General features: G+C 38.1%; 3 protein-coding genes and 1 pseudogene across 4 annotated transcripts; 1 reads left to right on the top strand and 3 right to left on the bottom strand.

Annotated features, from left to right (window-relative positions):
- Positions 1 to 240: 240 nt before the first annotated feature.
- Positions 241 to 5,597, bottom strand: EMB2762 (CCAAT-binding factor). The gene is made up of 15 exons (XM_068468344.2): positions 5,124 to 5,597; positions 4,926 to 5,018; positions 4,749 to 4,822; positions 4,589 to 4,650; positions 4,423 to 4,474; positions 3,860 to 3,960; positions 3,080 to 3,153; positions 2,856 to 2,957; positions 2,082 to 2,140; positions 1,776 to 1,950; positions 1,482 to 1,655; positions 1,193 to 1,355; positions 1,050 to 1,107; positions 857 to 962; positions 241 to 648 (listed from the first exon to the last, which is right to left on the bottom strand). Exons 1-15 carry the CDS (start codon positions 5,487 to 5,489, stop codon positions 445 to 447), a joined length of 1,863 nt encoding a protein of 620 aa, XP_068324445.2. The 5' UTR covers positions 5,490 to 5,597; the 3' UTR covers positions 241 to 444.
- A 1,561-nt stretch (positions 5,598 to 7,158) lies between these two features.
- Positions 7,159 to 7,910, bottom strand: LOC148693661 (uncharacterized; annotated as a pseudogene).
- A 305-nt stretch (positions 7,911 to 8,215) lies between these two features.
- On the bottom strand, positions 8,216 to 13,931 carry LOC137729138 (alpha-1,3-mannosyl-glycoprotein 2-beta-N-acetylglucosaminyltransferase). Of its 2 annotated transcripts, none has more exons than XM_068467979.2 (18): positions 13,649 to 13,931; positions 13,462 to 13,512; positions 12,993 to 13,080; positions 12,398 to 12,460; positions 11,830 to 11,941; positions 11,677 to 11,722; positions 11,500 to 11,562; positions 11,344 to 11,410; positions 11,202 to 11,270; positions 11,033 to 11,102; positions 10,837 to 10,898; positions 10,262 to 10,351; positions 10,066 to 10,160; positions 9,493 to 9,555; positions 9,347 to 9,385; positions 9,097 to 9,267; positions 8,751 to 8,879; positions 8,216 to 8,652 (listed from the first exon to the last, which is right to left on the bottom strand). In XM_068467979.2, the coding sequence occupies exons 1-17, from the start codon at positions 13,715 to 13,717 to the stop codon at positions 8,763 to 8,765; spliced, it is 1,335 nt and encodes a 444-aa protein (XP_068324080.2). In that variant the 5' UTR covers positions 13,718 to 13,931; the 3' UTR covers positions 8,216 to 8,652; positions 8,751 to 8,762. The 2 variants fall into 2 exon arrangements, with proteins under 2 accessions (XP_068324080.2, XP_088534485.1); XM_088678359.1 differs by having other exon boundaries at positions 8,597 to 8,656.
- Positions 13,932 to 16,394: 2,463 nt separating this feature from the next.
- On the top strand, positions 16,395 to 18,105 carry LOC137729733 (amino acid transporter AVT3B). The gene has a single exon (XM_068468743.2). The coding sequence runs from the start codon at positions 16,641 to 16,643 to the stop codon at positions 17,922 to 17,924; it is 1,284 nt and encodes a 427-aa protein (XP_068324844.2). The 5' UTR covers positions 16,395 to 16,640; the 3' UTR covers positions 17,925 to 18,105.
- The last annotated feature ends 1,715 nt before the right edge of the window (positions 18,106 to 19,820 follow it).

The following is a 19,820-nucleotide window of genomic DNA, read 5'->3' as shown; positions in this document are numbered from 1 at the left end:
GGGGGGAAGACGAAAGAGAGCGGTTGCCGCTCGAACAAGAGGAGAAGCAAGAAGAAAGGTTCAGAGCAGCAAAGAAGCTCAAGATTAAGATCTAAGTTTCCAAAAATTGATGTTGCATTTCTTATTGGAGATTTAATTAGGTTTAAGATATTTGGATTCTAATTAATGAAAGTATTAGTTTCTTACGACGAAATTCCCATATATATTCGACTGTTTGAAATTAACAGGAAGAACTTCAAATACTAAAAAACTGTCTAAAATTTACTAATTATGCCAAACTTGTAGACCACGTCATTACGGGGTATTTTAAGGTATCAAGGATACACAAAGAAAAATACACGTACAATGATAAATTGTCATAGACCTATAACTCTATCGTTGTTGCTCAAAATCTTATGATTCACGAGCATATTCCAGCCCCCTTGAGTGAGTACATTTCGGATATCAGCACTTGACGCGTTGTCGTTTGACCAGACTATGGTCACGTTCTTTATCTATTTTCCCGTTCCCATCAGCGCTGTCGTTCTTTCGCTTACTGTCTTCACACGTGAAAGTCCAACCGGGAAACTGAGACTCGGAGTCTGAGAACAAAGAGGTCGGAGCTGCTTTGTAGTATGCTAGTGGAGCCGACTTTATCCTTCGTCTCACCTGCAATATAGTGAGTGCAGTGAACTAAGATGCCTGGAGATGAAACCATCAAATTAATTGCACAAGGCATATACTAACAGTAGCTTTCTACAATTTATGTTCTTGGGCTGCAAGTAACGGTTTCCACTACTTTTTCCTTGTGATTATAAATTCCCAGAATGCATAAAGTCTAATATACTCGAGGAATTCCGAGACAAGACAACAATACCTGCTCTCCAAATATTGTCGCATATGAACCTGAGCTAAAATCTTCAACAGATATTTCAGTGGTTTTGGCTCTGACTGTCAAATCATTCTCGAGTGACAAAACAAACCTAAGAGCAAAGGAAAATATATCAGGAAAAGTTGAAAGATATAAAGGACTGTACAGTAATCGCGCGATCAGGACTCGAGCATGAAACCTTGAAACAGCAGGGCAGTAGTGGTGACGGAGGGTATCAATCTCCCAAAGTGAGCTTCCTGTTTAAAAAGATATCTCATGAATATGTAAAAGCTACATGAAACGCAAAAGATTTGGAAATTAGTGGGGAAGTAAAATACTTACTCATGGCATTTGATTTCATAGGATCACTTTGTTCATTATCAAAAGGATCCATGCCTGATTTTTTGATTGACTTATCTGCTGAACCAGTTCCAGTGCCATCGGCGCCATCAGCAGCCCTCTGTTCTGCTTCTGGATCATCTTTCACAGTTTCACCACCACCTCCCTGCACGAACATTAACTCCTCATATGCATCATGTATGAAAAGAAATAACAAAGAAACACCCACGAATTCAGGCCAAGAGGATAGTAAATTCATTGACAAAGAAACAATTAAAGATTGTCTTCATACCCGATTCACCAAGCAATTGATTGAAGGATGTCTCCGTAGAAGATTATGAACCAGCACAATAATAACTAATGCTCCAGACGGAGGAACTGAGATTGACAGCCTACTCAATTTCTTGGCAAAAGCAGCAGCCAAATATGCAGGAAGAAGTGGTGATTTTAAGCAAGCATCTACAAGCTACAAATAAAATAGCACGATCATAAATTAACCAATTAGTTCAATCTAAATATTACCAATTAGTCCTATATGGCTTGTGTATGGAAGTATAAACTGTTACTGCAGTAAGATTAGTATTACCTGAAAAAACTTTGATCGATGCTTTGCCATAAAAATAGAGGGAACCAGTAATGCATAAAGTTTCTCATAAAAGTTGGGGTACTCTAAACCATGTTGTGTCATGAGGATAAAGAGACTGCTAAGAGCCATGACACTAATAACACCACCAATGTCATATGATCGAGTTAAGAAGTCACTGCACATTGTCAATATATGTCATATGAGCTTATAGAAAAGGTACTGCATGTTTTGTCAAGAAATTAAATACACTCAAAGTCACAAAGAACAAACTGAAAACCATAAATAAAATATGTTCAGTAATTTTACCATAACAAGACGGGGTTGGCTAAGAAAGGAATGACTGCCTGATGGAGAGTGGCAAGAACCTGAGAATTAAACCATAGCCCAGTCAGAGAATTATAGAGTAGAAAACTATATATAAATGCAAGGTAAACAGAATGAACAGACAGGCACTAGATGAAAATAACATTTAGTCTTTTTTCCAGTTATAAGAAACTGAAATTTCATAATAAAGAGAGTACAAAACAAGATGGATAAAAGATCAATCATACAAAACGAAAATCAAGAACAGCGAGGGGAACCAACTAGAACCCCGAAGCCAAACAAGACCAAACTAAACCCACCCTTGAGACAAAGAAAGGGGGGTGAATCCAATAGAATCAAGCCAAGGCGAACATCCTTAAATGATTAGATATGGAGCCCAAATAAAGCAAAAAAAGCTGACTTTATCTCAACTTGTAAATTGCAATTTTGAAGGATTCTACCTTTGTTGGCCCTTTCTAATCATCTTAGTTATCAAAATAGCACTAAAAGAAACAAAAATTCTGTGTTTATATGATAAGATTTTGTCAAAGAGACTAAAGGGGACGAAAATCACAAAACCAAAGCACATGAAGTACAGTACCACACATCAGGCACTGCTTCTACATATTTACTAGCACAGCATTCCATATAAAGGAAACAAGTATGGTCCAAATAAAGTGTATGGCTAGTAAAAGACATTCAAATTAGGACATGGTGTTGAGCTATGAAGAAAGGGAGAGAATTAATCACGTTGTGGGTAGTGTGTATGAGTCTTACCTCCTTGTACACATCAATTGGAAGTGGTAACCTTAGAAATGATAACCATGCTTTAGTAAATTTCAATTTCATCTTTTTGGCAATATTGTCTGCAGACAAGACCTGAAGACATTGTGAATCCATAAGGAATGTGCAACTTTAATCTCATACGCAAAATACAGAGGGAAATCTAGTGAATGAATACACAAACAATTTTGATAGTTGCATTGACACATCTAGATTACCTTATCCTTCTGCTTCTCAGTCTTGTGCTGTTTACCATCTGCCTTCATCTTCCCAGCAAGCCCTTCATATTCACCTTTAGACAAAAAAAAAATAAAAAATAAAAAAAATCGATAAACAAAGAAACTTAAAAGCTCAAATGATCACAAAATTAAAAGATGTTATACAATAGGAAATAGGGACGAAAGTTCTTATAGTCTGAAATTGAGACATGAGGCATGAGGATACTCACAGCCCTCGGTTTATGTAGAAAATACTTAAACATACAGGAAAACCACACACACACATTCACATAGATTACTGTGAACTTGGGTAGGTGAAACTATGAGAATTTTATATTAGAGCAACCAATTTGAAGCAGAATTGGCAGTGTAAATTGCCATAACTTAAAGAGACTCTTGTCTCATGCCATGGTTAGATCACAGAAGCATACAAAAAATAGAAAAGAAAGATAACACTTCCTTCTAATGTTTGTGGAATTATCCATGTATTACTCACTCTTTCGACTAATTATAATACTGTCCAATGAACTGGAAAAGAGGATTATTTTTCAGCATCTTTACATTTCATTAAGTTAAAACAAGAGGTTGGGCCATAATCATGTTTGAGGCCATAGCAGGGATTGACTAACTGATGCATACTCTATTTTCCCTTTTGGTAGGTGACTAACTTATCCATTATAATATTAATAATAATATCTTCCACCAAGATAAGTATTAAAAGGAAAGTAAAGTATGAGTTTAACTGTTTAATCACCGAGGGCGAAGGCAGAGAACACTAACCTGATCCACTCCACATCTCATGATCAGTTTTTTCAACTGAGCTTTCCAGAGATGGGATGTGTGATATCAAATAATGAATCTTGTGAATTACTTGATCCATGCTGCAAGTAAATGATTTTAGCAGTCAAAAGCTAACCAGTTAAAGCATCAACATACTAAAGAATCTAACACCTATGCATTATAAACTAGAATTCATTGACTTGATCACAAAATTAAAGAATAGGACAGATGAAAATGGACTTTGAGTCAAAGAAGAATCCAATATTACATAGAGGCTACAAGGATCTCAGTAACTTAAAAGTAAAATGTTTAATTCCAAGATATCTTGATGTGAAACCAAAACATCTGTAGTGTCAACAATCTGCATATGGCGAATGTAACACTAAAAATCTACGGTTATTATTACCCAAGAACTTCACCACTTGGCATTACCTCCGACTTAATCAGAGCACAGAAGGAAATGTTCCATATTAGGGTTATGTACATCTCTTAACAAGAGAAATTCAATGAGAGAATAAAAGAATCGAAATTTCCTATGTGATAACATCGTGGACAATACTAACCTTTTGCTGGGATGCTCCCCATCATTGCCGTCTTTCTTCACATTTTTGTCCTCTAAGAGAGAGATAGAAACAACAAACCAACCAAGTTAATACTAATACCACCACCACTCGAAAAGATGAAAAAATGAAAAGCCAAACTTTTTGCAAGAACCACAGCACAATGTACCAGAAATGCCGTTTGCATCCAGAATTTTAGCAAGCTTTTCAAAGCTAATGTAGGTAAAATAACTGCCAAAAATAGATGCAACAATTACAATACTTTTTAAGTGGCCAGTACCACAACTTTCCTGAATAAAATTACTAAAATTAATGGAATGTGACCATACCGGACATCGATATACTTGAAATACTTGGATGAGAGCAAGTCTAACAACAAATTAACCGGTTCTGTAGTGTAAACCTATGGATGACAACAGAAAATTATAACTCACTCTTCAAATTACAACAGAGAAACATGAAAAATAAAACTCAAATTAAGCTTTTGGAGAATAAATAAAACTTACAATACTACGAAGCAGCCTATGGTACATTGCAGAGTGAAACTTTCCGCCATTTCCGAACTTCACAAACTCCATTATCGTGTCCAACACCACCTCCTAATCACATCACCAGCAAACCGAATTAAAAAATTGAATTCAAAATTACATAAAAACACAAGAGAAAAGAGAAAAGAACTGAAATTCAACAAATGGAAAAGCGACCTTGAGAGTTTCGTCAGATTGCGGCGAAAGCAGGACTTCGACGAGGGCCTCAACGAGCTCGTCGAACTTGGAGCGGAGCCAGGTGCGGTATATGAAGTCGGGGTCGTCATGGGAGCCATCGGCGGCGGAAGGCTTAGAGGAGGAGGAAGGTAGGTCGGGAAGGAGAGGGGTAAAGAAGGACTGGAGAGAGAGGAGGGACTCGACGACGAACTGAGGCGGCGAGGCCGGGGAGACGAATGAGAGAAGCTTAGGGAGGTTGTTGATGTGGGCCCGGGACGAGAGGAGCTGGTTCCCTAGTGTTTTTAGGTCGGAAAGCTTGGTGCTTTTTTGCTTCTGCTTCTGCTTCTTGGAGAGGATGGAGGCCATGGCTGCTTCTGGTAAAAGCTCGGCGGGAACGGAAAGGGAACGGGAACTGAAAGGGAGAGTGAGCAGAAGGGTTTAGGTTTTTAGGTGCGAGACGACTTCAATTCAACGAGAACGACATGTCGTGATAGGTTGGTATAAATATAAACTTTTTCTTCTTCTGAAAAAACATAAATAATTAACGAGTCCTCTAAAGTTCATTTTTTATATTTAAAAAAAAGAGACATTCTGATGGCTTCGTCACAGCAGTTCATCGTTTTGGGGTCGGGAGTATTTCAGCCTCTTCTGGTCACTATCGTGTGATTCACTAGAATCAATAATTAAACTTAGGATATGCCGTATAGAATACGGGCTTGAAATTCGTCTCCAACTACTGGGCCATCCAGTGTGGTTAACAAAGTCCTCTAAAGTTAGTACCTTCCAATTTGCAGTAGCTTTCATGAGGCGTTGTTTCGAAAGGGAATTTCACACAGAGGTGCCTCGAATGCGGATAATCTCTACAGGCAATCTGCCTCTCTCACCAACAGCAGCAATATCATCGGACGTCACGGATAATTTGGATAACTGAGTCACCGGCTCAGATGCGTCGAAGTCTGAGACGAAACAATCCTCCACATTTTCCAATTGTTTAACATCGACATTGCTTGCGGCACAAGGAATGTTGGAACAAGACGAAGATGGAGTTTTCTTGATAGTTGCCACTTTTTTTTCTTTCTTATTTCTGTCATCATCCTCCCAAGTCGCTTATGATTGCATCCTAATGTTTCCTTAATCACACTGCTTTTAACCTGATTATGTTCAAGAATGGTTTTTCATCCAGTACTTCTAGCAAGGAGGAATACCAAGTCTCCGAAACTAAAAGGATAGATGCCGGCCTCTTTATATCCGGCATGAAAGCTTTCATCTCTTTGTTCAACCTTTACAACATGACAGGCTTCCAGGGGCCAAAGTGGGATCCAAAGTTGTTGAAAGGAAATTTCTTGTTATCGTTACTGTCTGAGTAAGCCTTGAGCAGCAGCAGAGCCTCCTAATTTCTTCATGTCAGGTTCTCAGTCTCTTTTATTTGCTGCCTCAGCTGGAGAAAAAATTGCTCCACGTCGGCAGGATGCAAAACTTCAGCAGTTTGAAACCCTAACTTGTTCTAAAAGCAACTAGTTCACTTCACAAAAGACAGTGACCAAAAAAAGTGGTAAAGTGCAAAGACTGTAAATTGGAAATTATCAGGCAACTTGCATCAATAATTTCCTTAAAAATAAAATCTTACATTAAGATCAATTTCTTTAAAAAGAACTTGATATTAAGGAAATGAAATCCAATTTTCTGAATAAATAAAATCTCCAAAATCTAAATGGAACAACATCAGTTTTTCAAAACTTTGATCTTAATCTTCAGCTTCTTTGTTGCTCTTAACCCTTCTTCTTGCTTCTCTTTTTCGAGCAGCAACCGCTCTCTTTCATCTTTCTCCTTCGTGATTTTTGCACTCTTCCTCTCTTCCTTCAGAATGTCATCAAACGTGGGCACCATCAAATGATCATCTTCGTCATCATTGTCCCTAGGGCACTTGCGGTTACACCCAAATATCTTCTGGATCACAGAAGAAACATCAACTGATTGCTCCTCCTTCACAGTCTTTGACCTGATTCTCGAGATAGACATTTTCAGTTTTGGCATCGGCTTTGCTGTGCATTTCGGCACAATAGATTGCTTCGTGTGCTTCAAGCCTTGCTTTATTGAACAAGATTCTGACTTTGCCAAGGAGGGTTTGGATTTGCCAATCACAACCTCCGGACTCCTCCTTCACGCGATATTTGATTGGATGTTTTGGGACAGATTTGTTCTGTTTCGGCATTGGTTTTGTGCTGCATTGTTTTGTTGAAGAGGATTCAGACTTTGCCGAGGAGGATTTGCTTTTGCCAACTTCTTCATGCTCTCCTTTAGAAGGCATTGGAATTTCTGCACAGTCAGATTGCAAAAAGGAATAATCCTGGGACTCCTTGATGATTTTACACTTCAATGCCTTGCTCAAGGGGGCAGCGCTCTTTTCAGAATTCAAAACCCTAGACGCCAACTTCTTCAACTCAGGCACGAAATCCTTCATCTCTTCGTGCAATCTATTTGCCATAACACGTTCCAATGGGCGAAGAAGGATCCGAAGTTGTCGAAAGGCAATTTCTTCTTGTTAATAGTACTACTAACGGAGCAGCCGTGAGCAGCATCAGAGCCTCTTGATTTCTTCATGCGAATGTGATCTTTCAGTTGCTGCCTCAGTTGAAGGAAGTCGAATTGCTCTGCCTTGGCAGGATGCATAACTACAGCAGCCATCTTACCGATCCCAAAGTTGAAGAACTCTAACTTGGAAACCCTAACTTGCTTTCTAAGCAACTACTACTTGACAGAGTGATCGAACGCGAAAAGAGAACGAATTGGAAATTGTAGCTTGTAATGTAATTAATGGAAGGGGAAAGTCTGTATCTACAGTTGAGGCTTTGGATTGGCAGTGCTTTCATTTTTCGTCTTTGTATGGTTAGTGCACTGCGTTTCGATTTCAAACCCTTCCCTCCCTCGTAACGTAAATTGGCGTAAAATATTGTTTGTGCTGACAAATATTGAGTATGAACACGGTCAATTTTGTTTTCTTTTTCTTTTTCAAATTTAGTAAATTAACAGAAAAAAGGTCATGACACTTTTTCCAATGGTACACAAGTTTGCTAAAATTAAATAAATAATAATTTTAACAAAGAAATAAAAAGTGATATTTTGGAATTCTGTATGCTACGTACATTCTGTCAAAATATCATACATGAAGGATTAGGATCACAATCTTCTTTCAGAAGGGAACGGTATCTGTTAAGGAAACAAAAATGTTCAAAACTTTCAACACTTAAAAAGGATTGGACACTACCACCTAAAGACTAACTGAATATGGAGATTGCTACTCGTTGAATGTGGTAACCTGGTAAAGTTTCCGAACAACTCAAATTACAGGAGAGTGAAGACATAGCCGACTGTAGAGCTCGAATCACGAAAAACGCACCTGGCTCTCATCTAGGTTTAGTTAGCATTGGTTATTGATTTTGGTGTGAGTTGCACTTGTGATTCAAGAACATACGTTTAGCATGAACTCAAGATCTTGAACTTCGGAAGCAATGTTTTCTCCTTATGAACACTTTCTGGCAAAGAAGAGAAGAAAAATCTCAGATCCTATTAATTTGTGAAACTTCAAAACTTTGAGCAGAAAATGGTGGCAATTTGAACCATACTAACCTCAACTTTGCATCAAGAATCATTGACTCCGAGCTGCTTGAGAGAATCTGGACCAACAAGGAATATACGTTGTGGGATATGGTACCGGAAAACAACTATTCCTTTATATGCTGTCCGTGGTACACCATCCTGAAAACAAAGGAAACACAAACAAACAACTCCAGATTGATAACTTGACAACTGGGGTTTAAAGAGGCATTTAGCGCATTTTATTTCTAGAGCTACTTGCATCCTTAATGGAGACAGGACTTATTGAATCGAAGATTCTCCAGTCATAAAATCAAATGCATTATTCCTAATTTCAATGATGATTGAAGGAAAGTTGCACAATAAAAAGGAAAATGACCTTCCACTCTTCAAAAATACCAAACTGGCCAGCAATGTATTCGAAGTCTGGCTGGTCGTTGTACTGTATGCGAACATCACCACCAATGTTGCGTGCCTTTAGTACAAGATCAGATCCACGGATAGGTTTAGCTTTTTTCACAATGTCAGCAAAGTGTTTTATATACTTGTCCTGCAAACAGGTTGAGAAATGTATTGATTATATATGTAAAGAAAGAGCATTCCAGCCAATGTATTAAAGCATCCATTACCTCCATCAGGTAGCTCAAATCCATTGATTTCCAGTCAACCTTTAGAAGCAAAAGGTAGAAAAGAGTAATTCAATATGAAAATGCTGAATAATGATAAGGACAAACTTAGAGTAGAGGAATGATATAGAAGAGAGATTGGTAATTACCGGGACATCATTCAGCTTGATTGGCTCAAGATATTGTTTGAAAAACTGTCCCAGACTAGAACCCTGCATTACAAGAAATGAGAAATGAAGCATAAGAAATTTTACAATCCTACGAGGAAAGGGGAGGGGTTTTTGTGGGGGGGGGGGAACTATTTTAAAGACATTGTACTTGACAATATCACTTAGGTTAAGTTAATCACAATGCAAAACTACTACATAGGGATTAAATAAAGAAGTTATATACGGCAATAAAAAGATGGGAGAAGAAACAAAGAACCATTTTAACTCAGAATATGAAAGTTGTTTTGCATTTTCAAAGAACAAAGGACCACTTAAAGATAACTCCGAACTTTATGAAATCTGTTCCTCTAACAATGTTTGCAGTTTCAAGGAACAAAGAACCACTTTAAGATAAGACTTCCTGACTTCCAGGATAGATATTAAATAAAGTCGGTGCAGAAATCAATACACTAAATCACTGAATTGTTCGGAAAGTAAAGGTGTGACTGCTTGCACTATATAACGCTTAAGGTGGTTGGGAGGCAATGAACATGAAAAAGTACGAATACATACATGTTCTCCAAAATTATATGTTCTGCACACTTCTGGCCTAATAAATTGTCGACCTTTATGATTCTCTTGTAACCTCAACCAGTCATCCCAGTAAGTGAAGCATTGTGAAAGCAAACATTTAGAGGATATGGATCTAAATTTAAAAGCATAGAGAAGTATAAATTAAAATAAAAGTCATTTCAGCAGCAAGGATATGCCTTTGGCCATTTCGGTGATAGCTCATCCCATGTAGATCTAGCCAGCATCCACCCGAGACCAGGAAAGAAATCCGATCTATAAAGTATTTCTGCACAGTGAATCAGACAGCAGATCAGAAAGCATAATGGCTCTGACAGTTCTATTTCAGATAGCTGTTGCTCTGACAGTTCTATTTCAGATAGCTGTCAATGTCTCGTGCCCAAACATCCGTGGAAAATACTGAGGATGCATGCACTTGTTGGTAAGATGATAATAATGTAATGTGTTAACTGATAAGGTTAGATAATGTAGCAGAAGGCCTAGATGCAAACATAATTGTCAAACCTTAAAAATACGAGCAAAATGTTACAAACCTACATGAGCCAGTAACCTGAACAAACATGCCCAAATAAGCATTGGTTCTCCCACAAAAACAAAAACATTTTCTCACTCCAGTCACAAAGGACAACAAAAAGGGGTGTCGGATAGGGACATTAATATTACATTATGCAATTGGTCCTGAAAAAATAAAAGTTGTATTATGCTTTATTCCAATCTTAGGAAGATTAACTTGAAAAATTAATGAGAACTCACTAGGATCATGCACAAACTGCTTTTGCCCATTGTCATTCCACGAGGAAACGGCCATGATAGACCTACCACAGTTTAATATACAACACAAAAAAAAGTGAGGAAAAGTCAGAATTTCTGGAGTCCAGAACATTTATATAATACGTATTCAAGCCATAAGACCTTGGATTCATCTAGAAGACATATCTAGAAGACATACTTATCCTTGTCAAGAAGAGCTGCTGCAGCCTCAAAATAATCAAAAAAATCAGGAGCAATTTCCATATCATCTGTGTTCAAGGATGATGGATTGTATCATACTTCGAGTGGAAACATAATAAAATAAAATAAAAAGATTGACAAGGTAATCCGAGGAACACTGTTTTCACCTTCAAGTATGATTACGCGGCTGAACTTATGCTTGTAGAACAATCCATCCAATGCCCATTTGTAATGACCTAAAAAAATAGGGATGTAATGGTAAGATGTAATAGTGAGGCTAATATACCTGAAGAAGCAAAGAATCCTTACGTGCAATTTTGTAGTATGCAATCAACTCCCCAGGTCTTTCAGCATGAACTGGTTCATAATCCAAATGCTGCAATTTATTGAAGTCAGAGTTGATGGCTATCCTGGTGCATTTCCAGGACCAAGGATATACAGTTTGATTACAAATGTACAACTTACTTGCATATAGGTAAGCTGATCGTAGCTCAAAGCCTTTTGTTTGACAGCTGGATGTGATCCGTCCTATGAAAAATGAAGTTACCATGTTGAGCTATTGATTCTCTACAAGATAACTTCTAAAGAACAAGAAGTGTCAATGACATCCGTAATGTTTTACCAAAAATAAGCACATGATACCTGGGAGACAAATAGAGGAAACTTTGAGGCAACAGAACTCTGATATCTGGATAATTGGATAATTAGGCCAGTGAGTCGGTACAAATTTAAAAACTGTGCTGGGCGGTGTATGTATGAGACTTACTTTTTATGTGACAAGAACATGAAACTTACTTTAAAACAGACTTCACAGTCCTTTCCAGATAATCAGCACGATTGCATGCCATAATTACAACTGCTGCCACTGGCACCTGGTTTTTGTCAATCAGCCGACCTAGGCCTTTCCCTGAAAATAAAAGGTGACAAAATAATAATCCTAAGTTCGTTGGAGTGTGTTATGGCAAAAAAATAAGTACTGAAAAGAGAAAGGGGATTCAATCTAAAAGTTTAATTGATATAACTAGTTAAATTGGTTGAAGGGACTATTATAATAAATAACTATTTGTATTTATATTTGAAGAAGAAAACACATGGGCTTCAAATGATTTGTTGTCTATAGTTATATGAAATCCATTTCAAATACATTCATCTAGCCTAATTATGGTTTACAAAAAGGATTTTATATTACTATATAGTATCTGCGATGAATCACCGAAACCCACATATTTTCTTCTTCTAATTGACTAATACTATATACATGGCATGAAAGCACACACAATATCTTACAAGACTAGAAAATAAGTAAATAGAGGTGCTTCTTTATACCACTATAAGAAAAGGATTTTTTCTAATAACCACATACTTTCAAGTTCTTGAACTAGGACCTTCAGTTGTCCACACTCTTGCTCTAGCCGTTGCTTTTCTTCTACAATTGCAGCAGTCTAATGTCAGAATTGAAAAAAAAAAAAAAAAAAAAAACAAAACAGAAAAAAGTATGTCATCACTTTTTTTTATTTTTTATTTTTTTATTTTTTATATAGAAAACCAGTGTCTTACAGAAAAAAAAAATATACGGGCAAGAATTTCATCAAAACCAACTGACTACCAAAGAGTAACAAAAGTACTATACAATCAACACAATAACCAGATCTGATCCAGATAAATTACAGTAGAATGGGTATCCATAGTATGCTTTGGCAAAGAAGCTACAAAAGGAATAAGCACCTCCAGAAACCATGTTGCTACCTTCAGATACATGACAGTAAAGCCAAATCAAAACTAAATTTCGGAAAATGACGGAGACACTAGACTAGCAAAAATTACGATAATATGCACAGCATAGTTGATAAGTTTAAAGCATACTCATTAGTACAGGACTAAAGAAAGGATAATCGTCGTGCACCATATGGTGTAAAAACAAACATCTAAAAGAGTCATGTGCTAGAAATATATCACACCGTCTAGGGAAACAATTTGTCCTTGTTGCAAGCTTATTTGATCAATAAATGTCCTCAACTGAGATGTACAATGGTTCTCTGACTCTATCTGCAAAACGAAAACAGATGTCATTCAAGATAAAGTAACCAACTTTTTATTGTAGAAGCTTCAAACGCATAAATACGCCTTATGGTTCCCAAAATACAAGCATGACCCATCTTGCTGGTCTCAAAGTAACATTAAAAAAGAGACATAAAGAATATTAACATCGAAAATTAATCAATACAGATGTGAAATTATGTAAAAATTGCTTCTTTTGTTCAATTTTTTAAAGCAGGCAACAAACCAATAACATTAATTGATCCTACTAAACAATGTGCACCTAAATTCACATTTCTCATCAAATGAATAAACAAAAAGAGTTCAAACTGCAGACGAATTTCTCATGAACTACTCTGATACTATAACAGACTCATAATTTCTACATACCGCATCCGCGAGGCGATCAGCGTACTGCGATTGCGTAGCGAAAAGCCGCATCTGCAACCAAACAGATACACACAAACACAAACAGAAGAAAATTTAGCAGTCGTTTCTTTCAGCTACTGCAGCAACAACTCCACATACATTTAAATACCATATATTCGTGTGAGAATTAGGGTTTTGGGGTGCCCACCTGAATATAGATGAACGCCGCCGCTGCAAGAAACAGGAGGAACCGAAAATCGCAGAGAATTTTCTTCATTTTGTTTAAATTTGGTGCGAAAACAAATTACGGGAGCTTCCGATCTCATATGAATTTGAATCGGATGGAATTATAAAGATCAAGGATTGCAGAGAATTTTCTTCATTGTTTTGGTGTTTGGTGAATTTTGATCGCGTTTAATTTACTGGCAGTCAAGTTTCATGACTTGCTAACCTGCGCCGGCTGTTCTTGCTCGAAGCACAGTGATGGCAGTGTCTCATTTTTCCTTCGTTTGGACTAGAAATGTGAAATGGGCTTTCTGGGCTGAAAGGAAGAAATGAAATGGGCTTTGGGTTTAATATAGGCCCGATAGATTCCATTTTTTCATTTGCTTTTCTAAAGATATCATGAACAAAAGCTGCAATTGCGCACAAGAATCCCAACATTACATACACCAAAGTTGGCTAAACAATCAACCACCTGATTACCTTCAAGATATATAGGAAAAACTTGAATCCACATGGAAGAGAGATTGGTACAACAGTTGGACCAGTCAACCTATAAACGCCAAAGCACCTAAATAAATGTGTTTAAATAAAATGCACTGCCAAAGTAGAATCACACTCAATTCAAAGAGAATATCAACTCTTTTCCACATCCATGGTGACAACATGAGTAGTATCCTTAAACTCCGACTCCAATCCCGTAACAATATCGAAAGAACCCACAAAGCACCCTAGACAATGACCCAAATGGTCTCGAGAAATAGCACCAAATTTAGCATTTCAAGAACCACAAACCTAACCATCGGTATTTTCTTTGACTTCAAATGCACAAGGAGAACGCCAAAGAACCTCATGGATTTGGGTCACCCTGTAAGGCCTATCATGCACTTCAAGCGCTCGGAGATTGCAAAGCTTGTCAACGGAGATTCAAAAACCTGACCACACAAAGAACACATTGAAGCAAATGAGAACCCGTGACGAAGCAATAAGTCATCAGTTAAAAGCTTTCTATCAAGAAATCGCCATAAAATAAGGGGTTTTACTTCTTCATCAATTAAAAGCTTATTATCAAGAAATCGCCATAAAATAAGGGGTTTTACTTCTCACACACCCCTTGTTAATTTCTATCCTTTGATCTTCTTCAATTCATCCGATCTGACAACTAAAATTAGAATGGTGTGTGAGAAGTAAAAAGAGGTGTGTGGATATCGTACTCCTACAATAATAGAGTTACACGGATGAAAATATTGACGCCAAACCCATCTATCCCAAGCAACAACTAATTGTTTACTTGTCTTAAAATCATAAGCCATGGACAAAGTGCACTATCAGAAGAAATTAATATATCATCCATTCATGACAAAAGAGGCTTAATTTCTGAAATTTCTGACCATATAGCAACAAGAGTAGCAGTTAAATCAACAGGGCAACACCTTGCACGAAAAAAAAATGAGGAAATACAATACATAAGAAAGAACTTTGAAATGCCCCAATTGTATTACTCAAATCAAATGTTTGAGATGATAATTGCACTATAATGCATTGCTAATATTTGACCTCCTTTTGTAATTGAATTTTATTTTGTAGATCATAATTGCACAGACTTAGTAGATAATACAAAAAAGAAATATTAGGTGGTGATGTTAACTTTCATCTTAATCTAAGAATTTTTTTTTTATCTCTAGTCAATATTTAATCTCTGTTTCATGCGAATTATTCTCTAATGATAAAAAGATAAGTGAAACCGTGACAATTAGAGGCAAACACAATGTCATATGGGTAGGGGGATTTCTATTTCTAAAATCCCCTAATTATAAGTTGTGTTTGTTAATGATTGGTTGGTTAGTTATTATTCATTTTCTTGCTTAATCAAGTTAAATGAAAAATAAGTAATTTCCATGTATGTATCCATCAAACACTCTAAAACAGCAATCAGGTGAAAATATAAACGAAGGCAAACTAGGCAGTTAAATCGACACATGCTCCACAATTGTCCACGTGCCAAACCCATCTATCCCAAGTAACAACTGATTGTTAACTTGGCTTAAAATCATAAGCCATAGATAAAGAAAGTGCACCATCAGAAGAAGGCAACCAAATTAATTTATCATCCATTCCTGACAAAGAAAGCTTAATTCCTGAAATTTCTATCCAAATAGCAGCGGAAGTAGGCAGTTAAATCGACATGGCAACACCAATTCACAACAAAATCACCAATCCAATTAGCATGCCAAAAACTAATAGAAGCACTAGTGCCCACCAACCATTTAGAGTTTTGACAAATATCCACAAACAAAGGTCGCAAACCATGCCAAATAGAAGATCTTGTAAGAAGAGTGCATTGGACCTTCACCAGAAATACAATACCTAAGAATGAACTTTGAAATGCCTCAATTGTATACTCAAATCAAAGGTTTGTGATCATAATTGCACTATAGTGCATTGCTAATATTTGACTCAAATGACTCCTAATGAGTTCTTTTGTAATCGAATGTTATTTTGTAGATCATAATCGCAAAGACTTAGTAGATGATACAAAAAAGAAATATCAGGTGACGATGTTAACTCGTATCTTAATCTATGAAGAACAATTTATCTCTAGTCAATAGGTAATTTCTGTTTCATGCGAATTATTCTCCAACAGTAAAAAGAAGCCTTTCTATTTCTAAAATCCCCTAATTAGAAGTTGTGTTTGTTAAGGATTCATTTTCTTGCTTAATCAAGTTAAATGAAAAATAAACAATTTCCTTGTATTTCCATCCAATACAGCAAAATCAGGTGAAAATTTAAACAAAAACAAACTAAGCGCATTACCGTCATCCCCAACTCCCTCCCATATCTTCCCCAATCTTTTGGCAACTTCCAATCGTATAAATCTCTCAAAACTCTCCCCCCAGGGCCCCACCACACGGTCTTTTTCGACTTTTGTTATTGGTCTTTGTTAATTCAGGGTCTAGAATCAAAACAGAGATCAAAACATGGGTGGCGACAAGGAGGCAACCTCCTCGTCCCAGCGTCTCAGGCAGCCGCCCCCGACGGAGAACACGCCGCTGATCGGCGACCCCAAGCCGCTGTCGTCCCAATCCAAGACCTTCGCCAACGTCTTCATCGCCGTCGTCGGAGCCGGCGTTCTTGGCCTCCCGTATTCCTTCAAGCGCACCGGGTGGCTCATGAGTCTCCTCACGCTCCTCCTCGTTGCGTTCCTCACCCACCATTGCATGATGCTCATCGTTTATACCAGAAGAAAGCTCGAGTCTTCCAATGGGTTCAGAAGGATCCCGTCTTTTGGGGATTTGGGTTTCGCCGTCTGCGGCGTTTGGGGGCGCTTGCTGGTGGATGTTCTGATCATTCTCGCTCAGGCCGGGTTCTGCGTCGGGTATCTCATTTTCATCGGTAATACTTTAGCACATTTGCTCAATGCACCCACAGCATCCGATTTGACACCCCAGATTTTGGGATTGGCACCCAAAAGCTTCTACATTTGGGGTTGTTTTCCCTTCCAATTGGGGTTGAATTCGATTGCAACACTGACCCATTTGGCCCCGTTGAGTATTTTTGCTGATGTGATTGATCTCGGAGCAATGGGGGTTGTGATGGTGGAGGATGTGGTGGTTATGTTGAAAAAAATGCCGGAAGTGAAGGCATTTGGAGACCTTTCTCTGTTCTTTTACGGGCTAGGCGTGGCAGTGTACTCCTTCGAAGGGGTTGGGATGGTTCTGCCATTGGAGTCGGAGGCGAAAGACAAGGACAAGTTTGGGAAGGTTCTGGCTTGGACAATGACATTCATTTCTCTGATGTATGGAAGCTTTGGAGCTCTTGGTTATTTTGCATTTGGGGACCAAACCAAGGATATGATCACGGCTAATTACGGTGCAGGATTGATTAGTACCCTGGTGAAGCTTGGCCTTGTGGTGAATCTGTTCTTCACATTGCCTATAATGATGAACCCGGTGTATGAGATTGTCGAAAGGCGGTTTTGGGGAGGGAGGTATTGCTTGTGGATGAGATGGATGCTGGTTTTGGCAGTGATCTTGGTGGCATTGTTGGTCCCCAATTTCGCGGATTTCATGTCGTTGGTGGGGAGTGGTGTGTGCTGTGCATTAGGGTTTGTGGTGCCGACTCTGTTTCATCTGATCGTGTTCAAGAGTGAGATGGGGTGGGGGCAATGGTGCTCTGATGTGAGCATTTTGGTGTTGGGAGTTGTTCTTGCGGTTTCAGGAACTTGGTCTGCTCTCCAGGAGATATTTGCTGCCAAAGTATAGGAGGGTTATACGAGTTGATGTGTATTTTGATTAGCATAGATTGAATGATTTTATCTGTATGACTAGAAGATTTGTCATCACAGTTTGATTGCATCATTATTCAAAACCTGTAAAGGTCTGATGTTTAAAGAAATTTACCACAATCTAATGAAGGGCTTGCATTGTCATTTGTCACGGAAAATGTTTGAGTTTTTGATTTGGGAGCTTTTTCTGGTTTTGGAATGGTTTGTTTCATTTGCTGTTTATGAATCCTCATTATTCTTCTGTTGTGTGCTGGTAAAGTACGTTAAACATAGAATGCATCTTGCACAAAGAAAAATTGAAGTGACTTGTTTGAGAACGAACAGGATAGAAACTAGAAAGAGAGAATTAAAATGCCAACTCTGCCGAGGTTTGTTGTGCTGAAATCAAACCACAACAACAAATATTTGCGCCACATACATGAAGAAAACAAGAAGGTGAGACCCTCATTTGCTTAACCTCATTACGAGATTAAGAGTTGAGTGGAACCATGATTAAGAGCATACCTGCAAGCATCAAACAAGCTTCTCAGCTGTCTCGCCTTCTCTTAGTGAATTGCAAGAGGCTTCAATCTCTACCAGAGCTTCCAGTGTTGCAATTCCTTGAAGCGGATGGCTGCACATCACTGAAGACTGTCAAGTTTAAGGACTACACTCATAGAAGGTTGTGATAAACATGAACATTTTCGAGGGGAATTTAACTTTTATAATTGTCGAGCATTGGATTGGAATGAAAGGAGCAACATAATGGCCGATGCACAGCTTAGACTTAAGCAAGTGGCAACTACGTCATTGGATTGGAGTCTCCCTCTCTCTCTCCCTCTCTCTCGTGTGCACACACACATACACATGCACTTCTGTTGGAGTACACAGCTGCTATGTTATTACGAGTAGGAATATTATGATGTTCATCAGTGTGACAGGAAAAGTACTCTTATGGGCCTCTAGTTACCATCATATGTCGGGGGTATGAAATTCCAAATTGGTTCAGCTATCAGAATGAGGGATCTTCCATAAAAGTCAAGCTTCATCGCTATTGGTTTTGAACAGGTTTCAAAACCTCTCTTTGTCATTGTCGTTGCATTCCACCGACATATGCATTCCAGCTTAGGAGTCAAGTTCAATTTCACAACGAATAATGGCAAAATGCGTGAAATCAGTTGTTCTTACAAATTTCCATGTGATGAAGGTTAGTATAATATCAATCCACATCATGTACATGTGTGGTATAATGGCTTTGAACTTGAAGAGGGAGCGAAATGCTCCACCGATTTTTATAAACTTGTCACTGCTGCGTCCGTTCACTTCTTCCCTCTCGATAATTCCAGCCAACCTGTTTCTTGTGATGGAGGAGAAGTGTGGTGTCTGCCTGTTGCACGGCGAAGATGCTGCGAAATTTAAATTTGATGTTTTATGAAGGGAATTAGAAGCTGAAGAATACATGAGAACACATGATTCAGAAGCGTTATGAGCCTAAAGCCAGTAGAAGTGATGAGCGTGAAGAATCAAGTGACGAGTCCGACGTCAGTGAAATTGCCGAAATGCTGTGAAATTAAAAATGATCTCAAGTTCTGGAAAGAACAAGTAGAAGAAGATATGGAACAGAAGATGTACCCACTTTTTAATCTAAAATGTACCAGTTTTTTTTGTATAAAAAGTACCCAATTTTCTTCATTTGCCCACTGATTTTTACAAACTTGTCAACAAGGTCTGTTCACTTCATTTGCCCACTGAATACTTTTGATGAACTCCTTTCGTACGTGAAGGTCAAAAAGTGTGGCATACACCTGTTGAATGCCGAAGATGCTGAGAAATTATAATTCAGTGTCATTTCGCAGAAGCAGTAATAATAGGAGATCATGAAGGAGAAAGAGAG

The sequence above is a fragment of the Pyrus communis genome, chromosome 10, assembly GCF_041283825.1.
Source record: "Pyrus communis isolate YQ-2024b chromosome 10, ASM4128382v1, whole genome shotgun sequence".
NCBI classification, from domain to species: domain Eukaryota; kingdom Viridiplantae; phylum Streptophyta; class Magnoliopsida; order Rosales; family Rosaceae; genus Pyrus; species Pyrus communis.
The sequence above is the reverse complement of the archived record's forward strand: the minus strand, read 5'-3'. Positions and strand labels throughout refer to the sequence as shown.

Coding starts and splice junctions, on each gene's coding strand:
- EMB2762 (XM_068468344.2), bottom strand. CDS start 5,489: ATGGCCTCCATCCTCTCCAAGAAGCAGAAGCAGAAGCAAAAAAGCACC. Junction 4,651..4,748: donor TTCAAGTATATCGATGTCCG/GTATGGTCACAT, acceptor TATTTTTGGCAG/TTATTTTACCTACATTAGCT. Junction 963..1,049: donor TACTGCCCTGCTGTTTCAAG/GTTTCATGCTCG, acceptor CTTTGCTCTTAG/GTTTGTTTTGTCACTCGAGA.
- LOC137729138 (XM_068467979.2), bottom strand. CDS start 13,717: ATGAAGAAAATTCTCTGCGATTTTCGGTTCCTCCTGTTTCTTGCAGCG. Junction 11,271..11,343: donor TGCATACTACAAAATTGCAC/GTAAGGATTCTT, acceptor CTATTTTTTTAG/GTCATTACAAATGGGCATTG. Junction 10,899..11,032: donor GCTCTTCTTGACAAGGATAA/GTATGTCTTCTA, acceptor AAACTGTGGTAG/GTCTATCATGGCCGTTTCCT.
- LOC137729733 (XM_068468743.2), top strand. CDS start 16,641: ATGGGTGGCGACAAGGAGGCAACCTCCTCGTCCCAGCGTCTCAGGCAG.